The sequence below is a fragment of the Erythrolamprus reginae genome, chromosome 9, assembly GCF_031021105.1.
Source record: "Erythrolamprus reginae isolate rEryReg1 chromosome 9, rEryReg1.hap1, whole genome shotgun sequence".
NCBI classification, from domain to species: domain Eukaryota; kingdom Metazoa; phylum Chordata; class Lepidosauria; order Squamata; family Dipsadidae; genus Erythrolamprus; species Erythrolamprus reginae.
In genome coordinates, this window is record NC_091958.1 from 8123126 (window position 1) to 8145660 (window position 22535).

General features: G+C 42.7%; 1 protein-coding gene across 1 annotated transcript in view; it reads left to right on the forward strand.

The window, feature by feature from the left end:
- Positions 1 to 5755: 5755 nt before the first annotated feature.
- Positions 5756 to 22535, forward strand: part of N4BP1 (NEDD4 binding protein 1) — a 39040-nt gene continuing 22260 nt past the window's right edge. Inside the window, 2 exon segments of the mRNA XM_070760248.1 lie at positions 5756 to 6200; positions 18090 to 19786. Coding sequence (XP_070616349.1) covers positions 5937 to 6200; positions 18090 to 19786 — 1961 coding nt within the window. The 5' untranslated portion in view covers positions 5756 to 5936.

Here is a 22535-nt window from a genome sequence, read left to right on the forward strand (position 1 = left end):
CACCCAATCTATTTGCTACATTCAAACCAAATCTCCACCCCCACACTATACACTAGGAAGAAATGACAGTTGCAGACATTCCATTTTACAACAGCACGAAGCTTGGAAACTTCAGCCTGATGATGGTGGATGTGATTTCACCGAAACGTCGCATAAACATGCAAAATATTACACAGGGCAAAACCCGAACTCAGAACAATCTACATATATATAAATATATATATAATAAATAATAAATAATATATATAATATATATATATATATAATATATATATATATAATATATAATATATATATAATAAATAATAAATAATATTTAATTTTGGGTAGAAAAATAGGCGCCCATATTTTACTGGGTTTTTTGGAATAGATACCATTTATTCTGGGACACCCCTTTATATGAATTTATCACATGATGGAGGTGCTTCATTTACCTGAATATGAATCTATGGATAGCAACAGTTACAAGAGTCATGGAACGATGCATTACATTTTATGGTGTAAAGTCAAAGGTTAAACTTATTATTGCTCATGGCAGGCCAACCTTAACCTCAGAATTAATGTCATAAACAAAACAACAAAATTTAGTTTGTAACTACAACACTCAATGGGGTAACAGAAAACAGTCTCTAAAGAGTTACGGTAGTGGCAGGATGCCCCCTACTGGTTCTTATGCAATATTAATCAGGATGGTACTGTCAAAAAGAAGAAGAGGAAGAGGAGGAAGAAAAGGAGGAGGAGGAAGAAGAAGAGGAGGAGGAGGAGGGGAGGAGGAAGAGAAGAAGAAGATGATGAAGAGAAAGAGGAAGAAGAAGAAGAGGAGGAGGAGGAGGAGGAGGAGGAGGAGGAGGAGACGAAGGGGAGGAGGAAGAGAAGAAGATGATGAAAAGAGGAAGAAGAAGAAGAAGAAGAAGAAGAAGAAGAAGAAGAAGAAGAAGAAGAAGAAGAAGAAGAAGAATGGGAGGAGGAAGAGGAGGAGGACACAACTGTGGGGTCCTTGGTGCCTTCTGAGCTTGGTTGTTTTCTTGCAGACCTTTCATTACCCAACTATGTAACATTATCACTGCTAGAAGGAGTGGTGTTTGTGGAGAGGAGGAGGAGGAAGATGGAGGAGGCGAAGGAGGACGAGGAGGAAGAGGAAGAGATCACTGTGGGGTCCTTGGCGTTCTCTGAGCTTGGGATCTTCTCGGAGAAATCCCTCCTGCTAAATAGACAAAATAGCTCCCTTCCAAGGTCCCTTTTAACTCTGTTATTGCAGCAATTCTGGGAGGTGTATCACAATTGCACAAAACCATCCACTTCCCGAAGGTGCCATTCATACCAGATTGTGAATCAGAGGTTCCCAACGAAAATCGTTTCCTGGTCTATCTCGACATTGTTTTTTCTTGGCCGGCCTGTTGTGCCTGAAAATGCAAAGCTAAAACGAGGCGAACCCTGAACACGGCAAACGCCCTACGCCGAAATGCGGAGGCGTTCTACACATCCCCCCGCCAACCTCCCTGTGTGAACTCTGAGCAGCTGAGTCAGCGGATGCCAAAACACCTGCAGGTCTTAATACCTAATTAAGGCGCGTTCGAAAAGTGCTCCAAGCATCATTCTCTAAAACCAGATGTGCCGTCCATTAATTAAAATCGCTAACACCCAGCCTCCCAGGCCACCGAGACTATAACCGGGGGAAAATGTTTGGCTGCTCTCTCCTTTTCAAATATTCATAATTTCCACTTCCACCCCAAGCTCTTAGCAACTGGGTTAGAATATCCCAAGTCCAAATCAGAGAACTTGTTTTGACAGCAATTCTCAAAGTGCACCCGAACTGGCAGAACTGGGGAGAATGAGCATATTGTGTGTATAGCTAGTTGGGTTTTACAATATGTAACTTATCTACAACACTCCGTGGCCTGCATTGGCTGCCGATCAGTTTCCGGTCACAATTCAAAGTGTTGGTCATGACCTTTAAAGCCCTACATGGCATTGGACTGAATACCTCCGGAAACGCCTGCTACCGCACGAATCCCAGCGGCCGATAAGGTCCCACAGAGTTGGCCTTCTCCGGGTCCCATCGACTAAACAATGTTGTCTGGCGGGCCCCAGGGGAAGAGCCTTCTCTGTGGCGGCCCCGGCCCTCTGGAAGCAACTCCCCCCGGAGATTAGAATTGCTCCCACCCTCCTTGTCTTCCGTAAACTACTTAAGACCCATCTATACCGCCAGGCATGGGGGATTTCAGACACCTTTCCCCCAGGCTTATTATAATTTATGTTTGGTATGTATGTGCTGTTTGGTTTTTAATTATGATAGGGTTTTTAGGTTGTTGTTTTTTAATATTAGATTTGTGCCTGTATAATACTGTTTTTATCGTGTTGTGAGCCGCCCCGAGTCTTCGGAGAGGGGCGGCATACAAATCTAATAAATTATTATTATTATTATTATTATTATTATTATTATTATTATTATTATTATGCCAGCAATGTATGGTTAAAGGAATTAGCAAACTACTGCTTTAAGAGCTGATGTTGCAGTCAGCTATAAAAGGGTGCCAACAACGTCTCTCTTCAGCCTAGAGGAGGCAACGTTGGCCCTTCTATGACTTGTGGACTTCAACTCCCAGAGTTCCTGAGCCAATCATGACAGCTGAGGAATTCTGGGAGTTGAAGTCCACATTTCGTAGAAGAGCCAACTTTGCTACCCGTTGCCTAGAGCTTTGAGACTCTCCTTGATATCTCTCTGATTCTATGCTGGTTTGTCTATATCAGTGTTTCCCAACCTTGGCAACTTGAAGATATTTGGACTTCAACTCCCAGAATTCCCCAGCCAGGAATGCTGGCTGGAGAATTCTGGGAGTTGAAGTCCAGATATCTTCAAGTTGCCAAAGTTGGGAAACACTGGTCTATATGACTATTCCATTGTAGGGACTGCTGTGTGTAGCAGGAACTATGTGTTCTAATGTTGGTCTGTATATGTATTGAGTAAGGCTTGCATTGCAGATGTGTTGAGAATACTGTATGCTTTCTTTGAGCTTTCTCAATTTTGAATGGCCAACGTATTTATCCAAAGCACCAGAAAATGAGACAAGAAATAATGGATGGAAACTAATCAAGGAGAAAAACAACCTGGAGTTAAGGAGAAATTTCCTAAAGGAGAGAACAATCAACCAGTGGAACAGCTTGCCTCCAGAAGTTGTGGGTACTTCATCACTACTTAAGAGACTTTAGAAATAAACACAAGAACAGTTTTCCCCCCAAATGCCATCACTCTGCTAAACAAATAATTCCCTCACTACTGTCAAACTATTCACTAAGGCAGCATTACTATTATTAGTCTTCCCATTGCTCCTATCACCATCTCCTCCCACTTATGACTGTAATTTGTTGCTTGTATCTTTACAATTTATATTTTTTTCTTGATTGCTTATTTGTACCCATTGACACCCATTAATTGTTGTGCCTCATGATTCTTGACAAATGTATATTTTCTTTTATGTACGCTGAGAACAAATGCACCAAAGACAAATTCCTTGTGTGTCCAATCACACTTGGCCAATAAAGAATTCTATTCTATTCCATTCCATTAGAATACTACTCTACTCTATAGATTGATTGATTGATTGATTGATTGATTGATTGATTGATTGATTGGATTGAACTTGTAGCTTCCCGTTTTCACAATACTAAAAGCAGAACATCAGATTGGCATTCATTTTATGACTGGAGGGTGCATTGGCTCCATATTATTATGTATGGTATGTTTGTGTGTATGCTTTTTAAATAATGGGTTTTTTAGACTTTTAATGTTAAATCATTATTTTAGACTTTTAATATTAGATTTGTTGTTGTATATTGTTTTATCACTGTTGTGAGCCACTCCGAGTCTGCGGACAGCGGCAGCATACAAATCTTACTTACTTACTTACTTACTTACTTACTTACTTACTTATTTATTAGATTTGTATGCCGCCCCTCTCCGAAGACTCGGGGCGGCTAACAAAAAAAAAAAGACAATATGAACAAATCTAATATTAAAAATAATCTTAAAAACCCCAATTTAAAGAACCAATCATACATGCAAGCATACCATGTATACATTCTATAAGCCTAGGGAGAAGGGAAAATTTCAATTCCCCCATGCCTGACGACAGAGGTGGGTTTTAAGAAGCTTGCGAAAGGCAAGGAGGGCAAGGAGGGTGGGGGCAACTCTGATATCTGGGGGGAGCTGGTTCCAGAGGGTCGGGGCCGCCACAGAGAAGGCTCTTCTCCTGGGTCCCGCCAAACGACATTGTTTAGTCGACGGGTCCGGAGAAGGCCAATTCTGTGGGACCTAACCGGTCGCTGGGATTCGTGCGGCAGAAGGTGGTCCCTGAGATATAATATTTATTTATTTATTTATTTATTTATTTATTTATTACTTAGATTTGTATGCCGCCCCTCTCCGAAGACTCGGGGCGGCTCACAACACGTAGAACAAATCATAAATAATGTGACAAGTTTAAAATAATAATAATAATAATAATAATAATAATAATAATAATAATAACAACAACAATAATAATAAATAGTTGATGGCAGCAACAGACTCCAGATTAGCCTGTCAAGAAAGTCAGCAACGGCAGAGAAAGTACAGAGAAAATGAATGAAGGGGAGAAGCTGGTATCCATGTCTTGTATTATCTTTGCATCTGTACATCAGATTCATTGTTGACAAGAATATGGCAAGGACATGTCAATGCATGACTCAATGACTCAAATCCTTTGCTTTTATTCTGATGGAACTGTTCGGAAGGCAAGGAATTCAGCATTTACAGAAACCGAGTGGGAGACAGAAAGAGCTACACAATTGTTTCTGGAGAAGCCATTTGAAATTTCTCTTCTTAGATGAGATGGTCAAATAAAAAATATGCTGTTTCTGGATAAAAATATATATGTTGTTTCTGGATGAAAGTATCAACCCTTAGACCAACCTCTCCCTTGAAATTCCTTCCACAAGCGGCTTAATACGCATAATTTTCCATAGTACATTTGCAGATGCTATGTCTTCCCATTGCAGTGTTTTTCTACTATCTTTTGTTTTAAATTGCAGTGGACATTTTAATTGTAGACGTCTCTATCCCTGAACTGCAGAGTCCTTAATTGACTTAAAACTGGATAGAAATTACTAAATAAATAAATAAATAAATAACAAGCCTCAAAGGCATTTGACTAAGAACACTACAAGTCCCAGTAATCTATTTTGTCCAATACACGATACATATAGAAGAGAATAGACACGAAGTAATGTATATAAAGAAAATATATAAAAATAGAGAAGATATATGAAAGGAAGAAAGTACTGTATATATGATATATGAGATAAAGGAAATGCAGATATATACAGGTACTGTATACTGTATACAGGTATAGATAAACCTCCATTTCCACCCACCTCCAGGTCCAAACCTAGCGCCACAGAGCAAACGGGGGAGGGGGGAGAAAGAAGCCAACAACAGACCGACAGAGGGCGCGAACGGCCCCATGTTTCTCCCCACGCCCGCCAGCTCGCTGCCGGGAAGCAAAGCCCCGCCCACCTCCTTGCCCTCACTCAACATGCCGGGCCGGGGTTTCGTGCGGGCAAGAGAACGATACAGGGAAAAGGAAAGAGGGGCGTGGTTGCGTCGGGCGGTGACGACCCCCGCCGGCCCCGCCCTCCTCGTTGTGTCGCGGACGGCGCCTTATGGTGACGTCACGGTTGCATAGCGATGAGGCCTAGGCGCTTCCGGGTTAAGGGAGGCGACGACGGCGACGGCGCAGGGGACTTTCCCGGGCAGCGGCGGCGCTTGGCGGGCCCGAAGCGATGGGAAGCGGCAGCGGCGGCCTCCCCCGCCGGTTCTCCTCCTCCTTCTCCTCCTTTTTGTATTCCTCCGTCCGGCGCAGCCGCTTGACTCGCTGTGGCCGCGCGGGGCCTCGCTAATGGCCGCCTTCCGCCCCTTCTCAGCCGCGCCGTCGGAGGACCGGACCCGACAGACGGTGCTGGATGAGTTCACGGCGCCGGCGGAGAAGAGCAACTTCCTGGAGCGGAACCGCGGCGGCCTCGAGCGGCTGTTCGGGGTGCGCCTGGCTTTCTTGCTGGCGGCGAGCGGCGGCGGCGGCGGCTGGGCTCCCTCGTCCACCGCCGGTGGCCGCAGGATCTGGCTCAGCCTGCTGGGCGAACGGGAGCGAGTGCGCAGCGCCAAGGTAAGGCCGGACGGGGGAGGAGAGCGCATCCCCAGGGTGGCTCTCTGGAGGGTTTGAGCCCAGGGAAGGGCTGGTGACAGATCGATTGATTGTTGTGACAGATTGATTGTTGTGAGCTGCTCCGAGCCCTCAGAGAGGGGCGGCATATAAATCTAATAAATTATTATTATTATTATTATTATTAATTATTATTAATTATTTTTGATTGATTGATTGATTGCATTTATATGCCGCTCACTCCAAACGGACTCTGCATGTGGAGAAGCTCAAATTGCCTTCGCTGGGGTTGTCCCCACGTAGGACAGCTAAGCCCTCCACTTACAACGGCTCGTTTCAGAGTTACAAAGGGCGCTGAAAACATTTACACTTACACACTGCTTCACAGAGCTTTTGCAACCCTTCTTTAAGGGGTTTACAGAGTCGGCCTATTGTCCCCCAACAATCTGGGTCTTCATTTGACCCAGCTCAGAAGGCTGAGTCAACCTCGAGCCGGTCAGGATCAAACTGCTGGCAGTGGGCAGAACCTGCAATACTGGGTACTAACCATTATACCAGGAAGGAAGAAAGAGCAATATCACTGCTTATATAAGTCTTTAAGTGCTATCACTATTCCTTCCTTCCTTATATACCACTTCATAATGCTTTTACGGCCTTCTCTAAGCAGTTTACAGTGTCAGCCTATTGTCCCTCAACAATCTGAGTCCTCATTTGACCCACCTTGGAAGGACAGAATGTTGAGTCAATCTGGAGCCGGTCAGGATCAGACTGCTGGCAATGGGCAGAGCCTGCAATACTGGATATTAACCATTGTACCAACAAGGAAGGAAGGAATAGCAAAAACACTTAGACTTATATAAGTCGTAAGTGCTATTGCTATTCCTTTCTTCATTATATACCACTTCATAATGCTTTTACAGCCCTCTCTAAGCGGTTTACAGTGTCAGCATATTTCCCCCAACAATCTGGGTCCTCAGTTTACCCCCCTCGGAACAATGCAAGGCTGAGTAAAACATGAGCCGGTCAGGATCGAACTTCTGGCACTGGGCAGAGCCTGCCATACTGCATTCTAACCATTATACTATGAAGGGAGTGAGGGAGGAGAGGAAAGAGAAGGAAGGAATAGCACTAGTGCTTACACTTATATACCACTTCACAGTGTTCTCACAACCCTCTCTAAGTGGTTTATAGTGCCAGCCTCTTCTCCCCCAAGAATCTGTGTCCTCATTTTACCCATCTTGGAAGGCTGAGTCAATCTGGCTGACCATTTGTCACACTTGTCACTGTTGCAGCATACCCACAGTCACATAGTCAAATCAAGTTTGTTACAGTCAAAAGACCAGAAACCAGAACAAATAAATACACTCAACCAATATCCATTATCTAGATGAAATAACAACAGATAAGAATCCATATTAAAATCATCATTTGGCATCCAGTCTGTCATTGAGTAAGTATACTATAATATAGTTTCCATAGAGGCATAAAGATAGTTATTAAATACTAAAATACAAAAAAAATAGTAATGCAGAAGGGTTTTGCTTCATTAGTTGTGTAAAATCGCTTTTGTAGTTTAGTCACATGTTTGCGACAAATCTAGCCACCTGCATGTAATCAGAATCAGGATGCATGGTAAGTTGGCACGTATTTATGACAGGTTGTAGTATCTTGAGGTCACATGATGCCTTGAGAACAAGCAAAGCCAAGTTCCCTTAACATGTTCCTAATTTAACAGCTGCCGTACTTTGCTTAATAACTGTGGCAAGAAAGGTTGTACAATGGGACAAAACCCACAGCTAATGTTCTCACTTAGCAACAGAAATTTGGGGCTCAGTTATGGTTCTAAGTTGAGGACTACCTGAGGTTCTCTAGGTTCTGAGTCTTTAAACGTCTATAGAGATTCTCAGTCATTGGTTGTCCCAAAGGTCATCTTTTTTCATCTTTCTTTGACAAAACATCTTCAAAGGAAAAATAAAAGTCCAGTTGCCTCTTGCTAGGACTTGGATATTAAGTGGATACTGTATTTTACACCTTTTGGATAAGGTAGAGATTGTGGGGAGGCTGGGAGACAGAAGAGAGAGGAGGCATAAACAATTGAGAGATAACCGGGGAGCCAGCTGGCCGCTAATCTCATCAATGAATGCCAGCTTTGTCCAGATGAAAAACTGTCTCACTTTTCATCTAAGAAACTTCTTTGGCTCTGACTGAATAGTGGGGAACAGAAGAATTATACTTTGAAATACTTTCAAATAAATCAAGAAAGTCCAGTTGCTTTTGAAAATTGCCTTTAGAATGATTTGAGGCACTGCCTTTCCCCAGTTCCGTCTCCCCATCCCAACAGGACCCTGCCTGCTAAGGAGCTTTGTTTGATAGGACTCTGGAAGAGCCTTTTCTGCCTTGGCACCTCTTGGAACATCATATCTTCCCCTACCCTGTCATTGTCCCAACCTATTGATCTATTGAGGGCCTCAGCAAACACAGGTTTTGTTAGAAGAGGATTTTTGTGGCTTAGGGTTAAACTGTGGGGTTGTTGGTACTGTCTGGTTGGGAGATCAGTTAAGCAGAAAACAATTCTCCAATCAAGGAACCACAAAGTCAGACAAACACTAAACAACAGCCTAATCAGGAACCACTAGGAAGAAAACAACACTCTACCAATATTGACAGGGCAAACTACTTGTAGATAAACAGAGAGCAAACTGGACTCTCTTGTTGAGTCATGAAATATCTGCAAGAAAACAACCAAGCTCAGAGAGGTTCAAAGATCTAATTGTTCAACCCTGAGCTACAATTATCCCCTTCTATTGACACTTGTATATAAACAGAGAGCAAACCCCCAGTCCTTTCTAGCACTGATGATGTTACATAACTGGGTAGTGAAACATCTGCAATAAAGAAAGTGAAAAATAACCAAGCTCAGAGACTGACCCAGTTGAATGCTAGTCTTGAGGGATGTAATCTACCTCCACGATTATGTGCAGGAACGACTAAGATCTCATATTTGTGTACATCCTCAAATTTCACATGTATGCCTCTGCCTCACGACATGAGAGGAAATAAATGAGTTACAATCTCTTATCTGAAAGACTTAGGCTTGTGGCAGATCAACAACTAAATAATTGTGAGATGGAGGTCCTTTTCCCAAGACGGAACATCAGTTTGGCTCCCTTGGATTCCAAGGGACTCAACGCCATTTGGCTTTCATCATTGGCTGAAAGAAGTACAGTCTCTGAGGAGCTGTATTCTTCCTGCTTTCCAAAAAAAAAAAATCTCCCTCTAACTCTTCACCAGCCTGACCTCTCCATTGGACACAGAACCAAAAGTGGAGCAGAGCTTTCACAGCAGAAAAACACTGAACAAAAAAGCAGGCACACCTTGTTGTGATGCTGTTAGCAACTGTGTTTATTCTTTTTTTGGGGGGGCGGGGGGAAGAATTCCCATGTTTTATTAAGAGGGCTAAGCAGAGAGGTCCCGTGTCTTGTCTGTTTTTTGCCATGGGAAAGATAGTTCTGAGCAGGCAGGAAGAATTAAGTCCATTTAGCCTAGGGGTGTCTACGCAAACCAGTAGTAGTTCCCCAAGTTCTGAATCAAATATTAGGGATACTGTACTTCATATTTAAGATGTCAGGCATTGAACTTAGATAATTGCTTTTTTTCCCCCTCCTGCATAGTATGGTGTCTGTAGAATTTGGATATTAGCAGACTATTTTATTTTACATCCCTTGCAAGAGATTGTGGGACAGCTGGGAAACAGATGGAAGAGAGAGGAGGCATAAACAATCGAGAGATAACCAGTGACCTAGTTGACAGCTTATCTCATCCATGCTAGCTTTGTCCAGATGAAAATAAATCTGGAAAGATGTTTTTCAAATGAAAGAGACTTCTATTCATTTACTGTAAATGCTCACTTTAATTTATCCACCGTAGATGTCATTGGGGAAAAATTACTCCGGATTAGCCTTGAGGGTATTTATCTAAAATTTCTGAACAGTAGTTCTTCCTTTACCTTTCTTCCCATGCCTGACCACCTCTTCTTTCTCCTGCTCTGGCTAAGTCTTAATTAATATTTGTAATTTAAGATTCCACTGTGGCTTGAAATAACCATGGCTTTAGTGGAAAGAATGCAGACCTTCTCTAATGGAGCCTTATAAAATCACCACAAAACAGTATTCTCCTACCCAAACAGTGAAATTGACAGTGAAATTGACCTCAGTGTGGACCATTATTTCCTGGGTATTTATGTTAATATAACAAAGAGCATATCCTGTCTTTTATTTAGAATTTGTGATAGGAGTTTCTGTTTTTGGAATGCCCGCATTAATAGTTATTATTAATAATAGATTGTGGAGCAAGTAGGAGATTTAATAAGAGTATGGGGCCAAAAGACTTGAGCTGGCAACTGGTGAACAAAGACTTGAGATGCTTTGCAGGAAAATGTGCATTTCTGAGATGGAAAGGGGAGAAAGTTACAGACATAAAAATATTGTTTTGTTCTGCCTCTTTCTGAGGCTAAGTGGTAAATTGTAATGGCTGAATTTCCAATAGTAGGATCAGAACCCTGCCAGTTATGTACAGAAGCATTTTGAAATCCTTAGCCTGAAGAAAAGAAGAATTCTTAGCATGTGCTTTATAATCATGACTTTACAATTAGCGAGTGCCTCATTTGCCTGTGGGCTTAAGCATTTGGGAACTAAAGGGCTGCAGAAGTCTCAACTCATCCAGGAACTGAAACTTCCATTCAGATGGCCCAGACTTTGCTCTCTCACACACCGTGCCTCTTAAAAGTCAAGAGTGAGGACAAAGGTTAGCATTTTATGTAGGTCTTTTGGTCCCCTGGCTCATATTGTTGCCTGAGGGGTTGAATGTATAATTATAAAGCATCCGCAGGTTCATTCGATTTGGAGGAATTCCTCTCACGCTGGCAAAAAGAGGGAGGAAAAATATGTGTAAAGATCTTGGCACCAGAATGTGTTCCTCTCTAATATTGTCGCTATAATGTGTGAAACAGGAAAGGAGGTGATGAGCAGAATTAGTAATAATATGTCTAGGCGCACATGCTTTTCTGAATAGCGATATCTTTCATTCAGAGCAGAAACCCTCTCTCTCAATGATGGCAAACCTTTTTCTCCTTGTGTGCCAAAAATGGGAATGACAGTACACAACCTGCCCCATGCTTGCCACACTGCGCATGCGCACACCTCCATGCATTCCACCCCTCCATTGGGTAATTTTTCACCCTGAGGCTTTCCCGAAGCATCTAGAATGCAAAAAACGACCCAATGGACAAAGCGGACGTTTGCAAAAATGGACTTCCAGTTTGCCCTTTGTGCCATTTTTTGCCCTCCAGAGGCTTCAGGGAAACCTGAAATCTGGGGACGTTAGAAACGCGCACTGGAGCTGAGATAGGGCAATGCATCGCGTGCCCACAGATGTGGCTCCGCTGGCAAGTGTGACACATGTGCCACCTTTGGCACGCGTGCTATAGGTCCGCTGTCACGGTTCTATGTGAAAGGGTCTGTGCTTTTTCGAATGCTTGCTGGGTTTGAGTTCAAAACCAAAGTGATTTCATTCACACCTTCCAAAACAAAAGCACTTTGGAGCTTGAACTTGAAAAGCTTGTCTTTCACACATTAGGTGGAGGAAAAGTTATATAGCCAATTTGGGCTGTTCTGCACGTTCCATGATTATTGTAGCGTAGCGGAGAGGGCTTTCATAACTAGGATTTCTGCCCCATTCTTTTAACCTTCCAAGAATCCAAAAATAGGCTGTATAAAGAGGTGGTTTGTTGGACAGCTCCTGTTTTGCTTTTCCCAATTCATTGGATCAGCAGCAGTTTGAGCAAGAGATTTGTTCAGATCAAAGTCGCACAATATCACCTTTTATAAATAGAATTTTAAAGGAATGGGCTTTCCACCAGCTGTCATCAATCTAACATTCAAAGGTAGATTTATTCCAGATACAGTGATACCTTGTCTTACAAACTTAATTGGTTCCCGGACGAGGTTCTTAAGGTGAAAAGTTTGTAAGATGAAACAATGTTTCCCATAGGAATCAATGGAAAAGCGATTAATGCGTGCAAAGCCCAAAATTCACCCCTTTTGCCAGCCGAAGCGCCTGTTTTTGCGCTGCTGGCATTCCCCTGAGGCTCCCCTCCATGGGAAACCCCACCTCCAGACTTCTGTGTTTTTGTGATGCTGCAGTGGAATCCCAGCAGAGGAATCCCAGCATCGCAAAACCGAGCGCTTCGCTGGCAACAGAAGTCTGGAGATGGGGTTTCCCAGCGAAGGGAGCATCAGTGAAATCGCAGCATCACAAAAACATCAAAATCCTCGAAACCCCACCTCCAGACCTCTGTGTTTTTGTGATGCTGTGATTTCGCTGAGGCTCCCCTCGCTGGGAAACCCCACCTCTGGACTTCCGTTGCCAGCGAAGCGCCCGTTTTTGCGTTGCTGGATTCCCTGCTGGGATTCCCCTGCAGTATCACAAAAACACAGAAGTCCGGAGGTGGGGTTTCCCATGGAAGGGAGCCTAAGGGGAATCCCAGCAGCGCAAAAATGGGTGCTTCGCTCGCAATGGAAGTCCGGAGGCGGGGCATCCCAGCGGCGGCGGTGGGTTTGTAAGATGAAAATAGTTTGTAAGAAGAGGCAAAAAAATCTGAAACCCCGGGTTTATATCTCAAAAAGTTTGTATGATGAGGCGTTTGTAAGACGAAGTATCACTGTATTCGTTTAGGTCTTTTGTGGCTTTCCCCCTGAAAATTGGTATTGCAATTAGAAATAAACTGAGAATCTGTACACAATGTTTTAACATCACTGTGTTCTAATCATTTACCCAGGTCATCCCATATTTCGAATTAGTTAAAATTTCTGGACATTCATCTCGGAGGATAGTGTCACGAATGGTTTGTGATTGGCAATAAAAAACAGACGTTCCTTAGCCAAATTGGATCTTCACCACTGTTCACCTTTCCTCCTGAATAGCTCTTTGAAAAAAGGAATAAGCATACAAATTAGAAACTTTGGACTTTTGATATCAGTCAGTTGCCCAACTGCGAAAGCAGTTGAGCTTACACAATTTTAACTCGGAACTCTTTTGTATTTCCGGGGTAAAACCGGAATGTTGCAATACATATTGCTTTAGCAGTAAACATAAAATATAATCTAGGCTTGAAAGAGATGTAAGAACTGTGGCTACTTCCAAAGCCAGTAGAATGGTCCGTTTTTCAGAATCTGAAGGCCACTATAGCTGCTTCTGCTGTTTGTACACCGAAGACATTTTCCTTTACATTTCCTCTACCTCCATATTCTTTTACTAGTAAAATCTGGAATACGATCAGCTGCATTAAAATGGTATAGGATGAGTGTGTGGGTCATAGGCAGAAACTACTATTAGCGGAATCAGATTTTTGGGTTATGTGAAAACTCAAGATATTCTTTGCTCAAGATATTCTTTGCGGTAGGGAAAGCAAGTAGGATGCTTGGCTGCATAGCTAGAGGTATAACAAGCAGGAAGAGGGAGATTATGATCCCGCTATATAGAGTGCTGGTGGGACCACATTTGGAATACTGTGTTCAGTTCTGGAGACCTCACCTACAAAAAGATATTGACAAAATTGAACGGGTCCAAAGACGGGCTACAAGAATGGTGGAAGGTCTTAAGCATAAAACGTATCAGGAAAGACTTAATGAACTCAATCTGTATAGTCTGGAGGACAGAAGGAAAAGGGGGGACATGATCGAAACATTTAAATAGGTTAAAGGGTTAAATAAGGCCCAGGAGGGAAGTGTTTTTAATAGGAAAGTGAACACAAGAACAAGGGGACACAATCTGAAGTTAGTTGGGGGAAAGATCAAAAGCAACGTGAGAAAATATTATTTTACTGAAAGAGTAGTAGATCCTTGGAACAAGCTTCCAGCAGACGTGGTTGGTAAATCCACAGTAACTGAATTTAAACATGCCTGGGATAAACATATATCCATCCTAAGATAAAATACAGAAAATAGTATAAGGGCAGACTAGATGGATCATGAGGTCTTTTTCTGCCGTCAGTCTTCTATGTTTCTATGATTCAAAGGAAATGGTTTGGATAGTACAAGAGTAAAAATCAGATATTTTTGGAATGTTGGCTTGGGCTAGGATTGGGCAATGTTTCCCAAGCAAGAGGGAACCAAACGCCTGATTTAGAGTTGCCGCAATGGGTTTTTTGGACGGCTAAGAGATTTCCCCCTGGTTACAATTGTGCTTAAAGGTGAAAAAAACCTGGAATTATAAGTGAGCAGCCTCTTTTGTAAAGGGATGTTTCAGAGATAATTAGGGGATTGAAAACTAACACGTACAAATAAGGGCTGCAGGAATTGGATATGTCTAGGTCAGTGAAAATGTTCCAATATTTGAGAGGCTACCACAAAGAAGAGGAGGTTAGCCTATTTTCCAAAGCACGGCAGAACAGGAAGTATTGGATGGAAACTAATCAAGGGGAAAAGCAACCTAGAACTAAGGATAAATTTCCTGACAGAACAATTAATCAATGGAGAAACTTGCCTCCAGAAGTTGTGCGTGCTCCATCACTGAAAGTTTTCAAGAAGGGAAATAAATGCAATATTATAGTAGAGAAGGGTATTGTAGATAATTCTGTTGGGTAATGCAAATGAAATTATACGGGTCATTCTTTGTCAAGTGGACCAGGTGCCCACTTGATTGATTTTTGAAGCCTTATTTGAAAAGAAACCATCACAGAAACAACATATATGATAGGAAATATGTGCTCTTTCTAATGAAACAAAAATGAAGATGGTTGAAGGTGAGAAAACAGAGAGCTCTGTTCCATCCCCTACAATCCCCTTCATTAGAAAGAGCACATTTTTCCTATCATATACATGTTGCTTTTGTGATGGCTTCTTTTCAAGTAAAGCTTCAATTTCACCTGGCCCACTTGACAAAGAATGACCCATATCCAAGTGATATTTCTGAATGGAAATGCCTTAGTTAAGTCATTCATTTCTCATGAAATTCATCATTCCAGGAATTCTAAAAATAGAAAGATTATCTTGAAGTGAAACTTAATGAGCTGATGAGGCACTTTCATTGGTGACTGGTGAATTGGTTTTCCCCATGTCCTGAATGCAGACTTGTTAAGAGAGGTTCCATAAACCAGTGTTTTTCAACCAGTGTGCCGCGAGACAGGGTCAGGTGTGCCGCGAAGCTCAGAGAGAGAAAGAAAACAAGAGAAAGAAAGAGAAAGAGAGAAAGAAAGAGCAAGAGAGAGAGAAAGAAAACAAGAGAGAGAAAGCAAGAGAGAAAGAGAACAAGAGAGAAAGAAAGAGAGGAGGGAAGGTGGGAGAGAGAAAGACATAGAGGGAAGTAGGGAGGGAGAGAGAAAGAGAGCAAAAAAGAGGAAAGAAGGAAGAGAGAAAGAAAGAGGGATGGAGAGAGAAAAAAAGAGGAAGGGAGAGAAAGAGGGAGAGAGAAATAGAGCGAAAGGGAGGTAGGGAGAGAGATAATTTTTTTGTCCAAACTTTTTTTAGCCCCCCCCCTACACCTCCCACTCAATGTGCCCCATGGTTTTGTAAATGTAAAAAATGTGCCGCGGTTCAAAAAAGGTTGAAAATCACTGCCATAAACAATAAATGGGATTAACACAGATTTTTAAACCAATACATATCCCGAAGAAACATAGAAGACTGACGGCAGAAAAAGACCTCATGGTCCATCTAGTCTGCCCGTATACTATTTCCTGTATTTTATCTTAGGATGGATCTATGTTTATCCCAGGCATGTTTAAATTCAGTTACTGTGGATTTACCAACCACGTCTGCTGGAAGTTTGTTCCAAGGATCTACTACTCTTTCAGTGAAATAATATTTCCTCACATTGCTTTTGATCTTTCCCCCAACTAACTTCAGATTGTGTCCCCTTGTTCTTGTGTTCACTTTCCTATTAAAAACACTTCCCTCCTGGACCTTATTTAACCCTTTAACATATTTAAATGTTTCGATCATGTCCCCCCTTTTCCTTCTGTCCTCCAGACTATACAGATTGAGTTCATGAAGTCTTTCCTGATACTTTGCTTAAGACCTTCCACCATTCTTGTAGCCCGTCTTTGGACCCGTTCAATTTTGTCAATATCTTTTTGTAGGTGAGGTCTCCAGAACTGGACACAGTATTCCAAATGTGGTCTCACCAGCGCTCTATGTAAGGGGATCACAATCTCCCTCTTCCTGTTTGTTATACCTCTAGCTATGCAGCCAAGCATCCTACTTGCTTTTCCTACTGCCCGACCACAGTAGGTGGTCTCCGGTTTGTCTCCGGTCATCTACTTTTCTGCAATATTCCTCTGCAGACCTTTTTGGTTTAGCAAAGCACAACCTTGTGGCGAATCAATTGACAGCAGGAAGCTACAGATAATCCATGTATGTTCTCATGATGTCTGTTGGTCCCCCCTCTGATCTAGCCCTTCTGAAAAACGAAGACTTGGCTAATTATTTTTTCTGGCATTCTCCTGAATGAGTTGTTTGCCTTCATGTATTTGCAGCTACTATAAAAAGATCTCTTGGGACACAATTCAGTTATTATGATCCTATGTTTTTCCTATTTTTCTCAGCGCTTGATTATAAATGTTAAGTAATTAGATCCAGAAAGCTTTTTTTATGTTGTGAAGAATTGAAGCACGAGGTTAGCACAGAGCAACACAAACAAGACAAAGGGGCAAATTATACTTCGTGGTGCTATAAAAGTCTTTCATACAAGATCTGATTAATTAATTGGGCAAAAGTGTCTTTCCTTAGATTTCTCCCAGAGGTTCACAGTTGACAACTGCCCAGGGTGGATAAAAATATTTTTTTTAATTTTATTTTAATAAAATGCTTTTGGGGTAAAAATTCTATCCAGAGAAGAGTTGTCTATATAAATACATTAATAATGTAGTTTACTCAGTATGAAATTGAGCTTGGTTATCTAGCATGAGGCTGTATATTCTGAAATATTGAGACTGTCGGTGAGTCAACAGCAGGGCAGAGAAGGAGCCGCTACAGGACAGATGACTGTTGCTTTTTAAAAAAATATGATTTAAATCAACTTGCTTTAAATCCAATCCACCCTGCAATGGCCTAATTTAAGGATTATTCTTCTCTTTCTCCCCCATCCATTTTGTAAAAAAAAAAAAGAAGGGTGTTAGTCCAGGAGGAAGAACAATAAAAACAATAAGTCATCCTGTTGACAGAATTTAGAGTCGTAGCTTTAATCAGGCACAAATTTCAGAAGCTGAACCAATTGCCTTTATTTATTTATTTTTTGTTTGTTTGTTTATTTATTTATTTATTTAGTTATTTATTTATTTATTGGATTTATTGGATTTGTATGCCGTCCATCTCCGCAGACTCGGGGCGGCTAACAACAGCAATAAAACAGTATATAACAAAATCCAATACTAAAAACAGTTAAAAACCCATTATATAAAAAGCAATCATACATACAGACATACCATGCATAAAATTGTAACGGCCTAGGGGGAAAGAGTATCTCAATTCCCCCATGCCTAGCGACAGAGGTAGGTTTTAAGCAGATTTCGAAAGGCAAGGAGGGTGTGGGCAATTCTAATCTCTGGGGGGAGTTGGTTCCATAGGGCTGGGGCCGCCACAGAGAAGGCTCTTCCTCTGGGTCCTGCCAAGCGACATTGTTTAGTTGACGGGACCCAGAGAAGACCCACTCTGTGGGACCTAACTGGTCGCTGCGATTCGTGCAGCAGAAGGCGGTCCCTGGGGTAATCTGGTCCGGTGCCATGAAGGGCTTTATAGGTCATAACCAACACTTTGAATTTATTAAATTTATTAAACCAATTGCCCTAATTTATGCTTTCTCTGTCCCCTTCCCTCCCCCCCCCTCTCCTTTTTGTAGGAATATATTAAAGGAATCTGTGAACCCGAATTGGAAGAGAGGGAATATTATCCCAAAGACATGCACTGTATTTTTGTAGGCGCACAAAGCCTCTTCCTGAATTGCCTTATACAGGGCACCTCTGCCGATATTGCCGTAGTGGAGATTGGGACGCTCGGTATTAAAGGCCGGACAGAGCCTGTGGTCATGGCCAGGAGCCACATCCAGCAGTTTGTGAACCTCTTCAAAAGCAACCTCAACGATCAAGGAGTCAAGGAATCGGAAGTGAAGAGACAGTTCAAACAGCTCGTCGAAGCTCACGCAGATAAATACACCATGGACCTGTTGATCCTGCCAAGCTCGCTGAAGAAAGAGCTGCTGAGTCTCGCGCAGCACGAAGGCGGCGAAACGGAAGGCAGAATTGCAGACCCTGGCCCTTCCGATGGGACGTTAAAATTCCCACCTCTGATGCAGAAACTACCTATTGTAAGTAGCGATGTCAAAGCGGGTCAGGAGGAGGCAAGGAACAACGCAGGTACACCGGTCTCTGAATTAGCCAAGCAAATGGACACAGTTTTTCCCGAGTCACCCGAAGGGCATTTCCGGCCCATAAATGGCCTAACTTCCCTGGAGGCCTCTGTCTTCAAGGAAAGGCAGTCGTGTAAGCGAAGGTCCTCGGATGGCGACGAGAGGCTTCCAAAGAAACAGTTTTCGTTCGAAAACAACCAAGAATCTAAGCCGTTGCCCTGCAAAAGACAAGAGGACATAGTGCTGATAGATTTGGTCTCGGATTCAGAGGAGTTACTCGATACAAGAAACGACGACGAAGTAAGCGAGGAGATGGAATACAAGATCCTGGTCAATTTTTTCAAAAGCATGGGCTACTCCAAGGAAATTGTAGAAACAGTGATTGGTGAGCATGGACAGTTGGCTGAGCCCCTGGTCCTCCTGGAAGAAATTGAGAAGAAGAGCAAGATGGTTACGGAAGGGGAAGAGAAGGCCCGAGCTATTTCGCAGAATGCTGAAACACAAGCGAAGAAGGATAAAGGCAGTTCTGGCATCGGGGTCCACCCAGATCTAGGCTGTCAATCAAAGCCATCCCCAAACGCAAGTGTCTCTGTTTCTCAAGCAGCCCACAAAGACCAAATCCGTGGATCGGACTCTGGAAATCAGAGTGTTCTTTTGGGTCACAAAAACCCATGGAGTAAAGAGCCCAGTAAAATACAATCAAGTTGTTCAGAACAGGGTAGCAAGGCGAGCCAGGTGGAAAGCGATGGTTTCCTGAACGCCTGTAGTAATGCTCCCACGGCAACCAAAGATAAGAAAGCCAAAGATCCGATCTTGGTAGCCAGGGGTGGCTGGGACAGCTCACACCCACCCATTCAGAAAGATACGCTGGTCCTTCGGGGATGTTCTACCCAATCACCCGCAGCGTATGACCAACAGGAAAACCGCAATCCCATGCAACTCGGAACCCAGCAGATCCCTTCCCAAAAACCAAAGTACTTTGCAGATCCCACCCCTCCTCTGCTGTTAAGAAGTTCTTATCCAGAAAATAAAACGGAAGGACTTCACCCCCATCATGTAGATCCTTCGGTCACCGGGGTTCAGCGGTTTCTAGAGGCGTTGAAAACACCGTACAAGCTGGAACTGAAAAATGAGCCCGGGAGACCCCACTTGAAATACGTTGTCATAGACGGCAGCAACGTTGCAATTTCGTGAGTATGGACCATCCTTCGGTTTCTAGAAAGATGTAGAGGTAGTGGTTCTCAACCTTTCTAATGCCGCGACCCCTTAATACAATTCCTCGTCTTGTGGTGGCCCCCAACCATAAGCCTAGCGCCAATTCTCCCAACAGAGCTTTAAGCTGATTGGCAGGAAGATAAGAGGGACACACCCACTGTAAATGCCTGATTGGTTGGATAGAGCCGGGGTGGCGCAGCAGGTAGAGTGCTGTACTGCAGGCCACTGAAGCTGACTTTAGATCTGAAGGTCAGCGGTTCAAATCTCATCACCGGCTCAAGGTTGACTCAGCCTTCCATCCTTCCCAGGTGGGTAAAATCAGGACCCGGATTGTGGGGGCAATATGCTAGCTCTGTTAAAAAGTGCTATTGCTAACATTTTGTAAGCCGCCCTGAGTCTAAGGAGAAGGGCGGCATAAAAATCGAATAAATAAAATAATAAATAATAATAATAATAAATGGTAAAAATATGTTCCAAGGTGCCAGAATAAAAAACTTTAGTTCCTAACACCATGGAAAAATTGTCTTTTCCCATGGTCTTAGGCGACCCCTGTGAAACGGTCTTTCGACCCCCAAAAGGATCGAAACATGGATATTGACTGAAGAAGTATGGGGAAGGGGCAGGAAATGAAAGAAGGCAAAAACGATAAAAAGAGTTTCTCTGGGGGGGGGGGGATATGAAATAACTGAGATGTGTTTCTGTCTTTAACTTGAGTTTGAAATTGCAGCCTTTCTGCATTTCCTTGAACAATACTCAGAGCAATTCCCGTAGTTCACCTGTGGTTCCGAATTATCATAAATGAATTAATAATATAATGGTGCTATAGTTGGAATTCCCCATTAAGTTTACATGTCCGTTGGCATCCTTATCACCTTAAGAAGGCATAATAATCCCTTAGAACGCAACAAGTCCCTGCCTTCTTGCTTGTATTTACATCATCTATTTCCTCCCCTTACTTGCCTCTCGGATAATCCCCATGATACATGTTTAAATCAGTATGGGAGAGTATCTTGCACTGTGGAAACTGTTGTTTGGATTCTATCCACTGACAGTTGAAATGAACCGAAGTAGCACAGGTAACTGCTAAGGTAACTTTATTTGTTTTAGCTGTGTTTGCAGTGTTGGGGATGGATTTTAAAGCAGGACTTCAGCAGGCAGGAACCATAGTGAAAACAAACTTTATTTTATAAACAGAAAAAGTTCATTGAGCCATCTGCGCTTTATCAAGCAGCTTCTAACAAAAACATGGCTACAAGCACACAAGAAGGTTAGATTAGAATGTGCTCGCTCACATAAGCAAGCGGATATATATATATAGGAAACAGAGAAAGATAAGGATTGTGGGAGTGATGTAAGAGGGGGGGTGATCAGAGCAAATAAAGAAACACAGCAACACTTTAACTAAGGAAAGTCTCTGTTGGCTGGCAATCTCAGCGTGACATGCAGAAGGTAACATTATTTGAGGTTCGTTTTATTTTTCCTTTAGCAATAGCCCTTAGACTTTATGTGCCATTTCATAGTGCTTCACAGCCCTCTCTAAGCGGTTTACAAATGTCAGCGTCTTGCCCTTAACAATTTGGCTCCTCATTTTACCCACCTCGGAAGGATGGAAGGCTGAGTCAAACTTGAGCTTTTCAGAATCGAATTCCCGAGTGAGCAGTGAGTTAGCCTGCAAGTACTTACCGGGATTACTGCCACAGCTTTAGATGAAATTGCAGTTCTAAAAATAAATAGTGATAGGTAAGACTAGACAACCCGGAGCTTCTTAGGTTATCCTTCCAGAAAGATTTCCTTACCAGATTCCTGAGTGCCTTCAACAATGAGAGAACTCCTAATGTGCTGCTTTCATTGAGACAGCCAAAGTACATTCAGTGATGTCTGTGCTTCGAAATTAGCACCTGTCAAACATCAGCAAAGGAAATGCTTTATGACACTTAGTATTATGTCTTAAATTTATTTATTTATTTATTAGATTTGTATGCCGCCCCTCTCCGTAGACTCGGGGCGGCTCACAGCAATAATAAACAATATATAACAAATCTAATAATTTAAGAGAAACAGTAAAAACCCCATTATTAAAAGCAAACATACACACAAACATACCATACATAAATTGTATAGGCCCGGGGGAGATGTTTCAATTCCCCCATGCCCGATGGCAGAGGTGGGTTTTAAGGAGTTTACGAAAGGCGAGGAAAGTGCGGGCAGTTCTAATCTCTGGGGGGAGTTTGTTCCAGAGGGTCGGGGCCGCCACAGAGAAGGCTCTTCCCCTGGGCCCCGTCAAACGGCATTGTTTAGTGGATGGGACCCAGAGAAGGCCAACTCTGTGGGACCTAATCGGTTGCTGGGATTCGTGATTGAATGGTTCGGTTGAAAACGTTTATGTCCTAAAATATTTTATAAAATTAGCCAAACTTTAATTGCTACAAATGTGTCATGGGTTCCAGATTCCCCCAGCGGCTGGATTTTGGGGGTAGGGGGTGAATTCTGTAAATTAAGAGTACCTTGTTTCAAAAGGTTTTGCCCTTTATCCAGTTTAGGATAAACAGGAAAGAGAGTTTCAGTATTACATAGATAAGGTGCTAGACCTCAACTGCACCTCAAAGGAAGATGCCTTGAGGGCCCAAGAGGCTGATTTCACCTCACCTCTAGGGTGGGAGGTAGGACGATGTGGTAAACCAAGTATGTGCAAAACAAGATTCTGATAGCTGGGAAAGAAGTTAG